This window comes from Sphaeroforma arctica (genome assembly GCF_001186125.1).
Source record: "Sphaeroforma arctica JP610 unplaced genomic scaffold supercont1.5679, whole genome shotgun sequence".
Lineage (NCBI taxonomy): Eukaryota > Ichthyosporea > Ichthyophonida > Sphaeroforma > Sphaeroforma arctica.
This window is the reverse complement of record NW_014034879.1, coordinates 1-1,885: the sequence shown is the minus strand read 5'-3', so window position 1 is coordinate 1,885 and position 1,885 is coordinate 1. Positions and strand designations below refer to the sequence as shown.

General features: G+C 42.7%; 1 protein-coding gene across 1 annotated transcript; it reads right to left on the bottom strand.

Annotated features, from left to right (window-relative positions):
- Positions 1 to 917: 917 nt before the first annotated feature.
- Positions 918 to 1,127, bottom strand: SARC_15145 (hypothetical protein; the record flags this gene model as incomplete). Its single annotated transcript, XM_014290729.1, has 1 exon — positions 918 to 1,127. A coding segment is annotated over one exon (210 nt), but the record flags the coding sequence as incomplete, so codon positions are not given.
- Between the last annotated feature and the right edge of the window lie 758 nt (positions 1,128 to 1,885).

Here is a 1,885-nt window from a genome sequence, read left to right as displayed (position 1 = left end):
CATATTAAGGAGGACACACACACGCACACACACACACACAGAATATATATATATGTATATATATATGTGTGTGTGTATATATATGCACATATGCTCATGTAACCTATACAGTTATGAATCAATGTATACGTATATGCATGCACCAACTTAAACTCACCATTTGTCGGCGTACATATGCAGGTGGACACCGTGTTTCGGCCTGTGATAGTAGGTTGGCAGTTGATTGATGCCTCTATCAATCAGATCATACAGCAACACCTCATCGCAGTAGAACGGGTCCGCTAGATGTAGGTCCTGATGAGGTCGGTTATGGAATTGTCATGGTCAGAAAATCACGTAGTTCTGTGACGGCATAGATAAATACCAAGCCATGGTACTTCGGAGATACAGCATTCGGTGAGTGATATAGCTTTTTATTTTGTTTTAAAGAGTGATAATACGTATTTCCGTGACTGTATACATAAGTACCAGCTGTGGTTCCATACTTCGGAGAGGTCTCATTCTCTGTGTGATGTAGTTTTGGTTGTTTTACAAGGCACAAGCCTGAATGGTAATGCGTATTTCATTTTTCTTTTGCTCTGGCTCACCTTTTTTTACTGTGACATTGCGTGTTTTACCAATTCGAATCACGAGTTAAACCCCTAAGCCCTAAAACCCTGACCTAGCAACGGCTTTCCATCGGGGATACCTAGTTATGCATACATGACCGTCTGTAGATGCTACAAGGACACTGGTGTTGTGCGTTTCAATGGGTATCGGTGCAAAATAGTACTCAATGGTCCACAGGGGCGTAGACGGCAAACTCTCGAACACATCCAGTTTCGCATATACATATCTCCAGCACAGCGTACGTTTATGTGTATGAACATTCGAACTGACATATAAGATCAGATAAACCACACATACACGTACCATACCTCTTTGCAAAAGGTCTCTACGCCCTTCTCCTCTATCTTAGTCCTATAGTCCATGATCAAGGGCCGGGTTTTGTTGTACCATGGTTCCACCTCGATGAAGTGCAACCCGGTCATGCGATTGCAGGCAATGTTCTGGTTCTTCCACCACTGCTTCGCTGTACAAGGGAGGTAGATATATTCGTCTGATAAGGCCAAGGTATGCGGCGTCATTATTAATGACGGGAAACGTATCGACATATAAAGTATCGTCTTTCTCTATGTATGCAGGGATTGTTCAGGGTCATGCGGTTGCAGGCTATCTTCTCGCCTTTCCACCACTGCTGCGTACATCTGAGAGAGCCAAGACCTGCGGGGTTCTGATTGCGGAAGCATATCTACATACAAGGTATTGCATTTGGTTAGGTATGTAGGGTTCTCCGGGATCTGAACAGGGACGTCTGTATGCATTGTTTTCGCCGGTGTGATTAATGTCATGGTAGCATACATCTGCCGCGTCCACGCGTGGTGGTGTCTACACTACGCATCTTACACCTGACACACGCATGTGTTTGTATTGAAAATAACTAAATAGTGTCACAAAGACATATTTATGACATGGTCACGGATTGTTGTATGACCACGCCAAGACGTCGTTAACGCGAGTCACCAACACTTTGTTTGTACATACCACGCCTGAAGGGTTCACAAATACGTATACAAAGTACACACCTTAAAATATATTAATATCATCCAAACGGAATTGTAGATACGTTTCGTTCTTCACATCACCGGCATATAACAATGAATGCACTACGTGCACATCAACCACATACATTCATCGCATACAGCCTCTCGCAAAGTGCGCTGGATATCAATATAGTATATATATATATATATATATAACTAAACCCTAAACCCTAAACATATACGTACATACATACATACTTACATACACACACACACACACACACACACACACACACACACAC